General features: G+C 45.3%; 1 protein-coding gene across 1 annotated transcript; it reads right to left on the reverse strand.

The window, feature by feature from the left end:
* Window positions 261-863, reverse strand: LOC8066613 (arabinogalactan peptide 16). The gene is made up of 2 exons (XM_002440760.2): window positions 661-863; window positions 261-551 (listed from the first exon to the last, which is right to left on the reverse strand). The coding sequence occupies exons 1-2, from the start codon at window positions 845-847 to the stop codon at window positions 445-447; spliced, it is 294 nt and encodes a 97-aa protein (XP_002440805.1). The 5' UTR covers window positions 848-863; the 3' UTR covers window positions 261-444.

Genomic DNA, 2139 nt, shown 5'->3' on the forward strand with positions numbered 1-2139 from the left:
TTTGAAGACGCCGTACCGCGTACTACGTTTTCCTACCACGTTCCCAACCTTCGGGGAACATGAAGGGTATATTCCATACAAGGTTCAACCCAACCCATAGTTCTCCCACAGTCCCACTTCCAACAATCCCCCATCCAAACACAGGCTAACACACCACTAGCATGTGGAGGTCACGTCGGGTGCTAACAATCTAGTGAACAAGAACTACTACTCGTCCTCGAAAAGTTCTCCACGACGCAACACAAAAGTGACAACCAATGCAATAAAAAACATCAAAGCACATCATGTACATGGAGATATATAGCAGTAATAATATACACATGCGAAACCCAATAGAATTCATAACGAATGATGAATAGGGACCGAATCTCACACACACCACCACCAGTTCCTTCCTCAGGTAATCCACTACTAATTCTACCAAAAAAAAACGGAGAAATCTGCTCAGAAGAGCCTGTATGGGGAGGAGGCGTCCAGAGGATGGATGAGGTAGGTGAGCACCAGCGCCACGATCATCAGCAGGTACGCAATGCCCTGGTCAATCGACGTCCCTGCATGCGAAACAGATCAAATCAGATCAGGAGTAGAGAAATAAATCGCGCTCCGATCCCGACGGGTGGGGTAGTAAAGTGTAAACCGAAGGCAGGCGAAAGGACTCACCGTCGCTGGTGGGCGCCGGGGCGGGGGCCTGCGCATCGGCGACGGCCGGCATGGCGACGGCGAAGACGAGCGCCGCGGCGATGGCGAGACCCAGTAGTGGAGTTCTTGCCATGGCAGCAGCTGGAGGAGCACAGACGAGACGAGGAGCAATCCCTCTCTCTCTCTCTCTGCTTGTACGCATGTGCATTCACTCCCGTTCCGCCCCTTATAAAACGGATCGTGAGCGTAATTATTCAGCGGAAGGCACAACGGCTCTCTCTCTCTCTCTACTGGAACCGCTGGACCTCGCTGGGACTGCTATGGCGTGTTGCGCCGGCGGTGGGGACCACGCACATGCACGACCGTTGCGGGAGCTGTTTGCTGCTGGATCCGCCAGTCTGGAATCCCATTCCTGACTGCTGGCCCTGGCTGGCTCCGTTGCCTTTGCCGTCATCTCATCTGGGCGTCTGGCTGGCCGCACAAATGTTCCACAATGCACATCATCGCCAAGGCTTTTGTTTTTTCATTCACGTCTAGTTATATTATTATTATATTACTAATATATACTCACTTCGTCTCAAAATAATTGTTGTTGCCACTTATCAAGAAATTACTTTGACAAAATATATATTAAAAAATATTAATATTTATGGTATGTAATTAGTATCATTCGAAAGATCTTTGAATTTTGCTTTTTAACAAATTTATTTGGACATACAAATGCTACACGTATTTTTTATAAATCATTTAAACTTGTGATACGAAAACTCAAAATGACAGTTATTTTGAGACAGAGTATGTCTAGCTGTCTATTAATATATATATTTATATTAATATATTGTTTCAAGCGACAAAGAATTGTTGTCTGCCGCCAAATTTTGTCCTCGACGTGCGCTGGAGCTGTGAACTGTTATATTAATTATAATATAACATATTTTGATTTCAAAACATATGCAATGATGTATCTATTACGCCAGTCTTAATGCATGTTTCATAAAAGTGTTATGCACATTAAATAGAATGTCATATAAGCAAAATTACTGACTTGACAGGGTCATTAAATAAAGGAGTTTCATCAGATGAGAGACGAGTTTCATCTCCATGAAACTCATATGGCTCGGTTACCTAGTTTATAGTCTTGGTAACTATGCCATGAAACTATGCATTGAACTTGTGTGGGGGTATAAACCCCTATACCCTTACGGCTGGACTTGGGCCAGGAGGCTTGGCCCATTACGAGACGAGTCCAAAGCTTGATCCGACAACCTGGAGTTCCGCGCAAGGAAACAAGATGTGGAGATCAAGCAGGATTCTGGTCGGTTAGAATAGGAATTGATATCGAATTATCCATGGCAATTGTAACCGACTAGGATTAGTTTCCAGATCTGTAACCCTGCCCTCCAGACTATATAAGGAGGGGCAAGGGACCCCCCTAGGGGACATCAGATTCTCTCAACACAAATCAATACGACCAGACGCAGGACGTAGGTATTACGCCAA

The sequence above is a fragment of the Sorghum bicolor genome, chromosome 9, assembly GCF_000003195.3.
Source record: "Sorghum bicolor cultivar BTx623 chromosome 9, Sorghum_bicolor_NCBIv3, whole genome shotgun sequence".
NCBI classification, from domain to species: Eukaryota; Viridiplantae; Streptophyta; class Magnoliopsida; order Poales; family Poaceae; genus Sorghum; species Sorghum bicolor.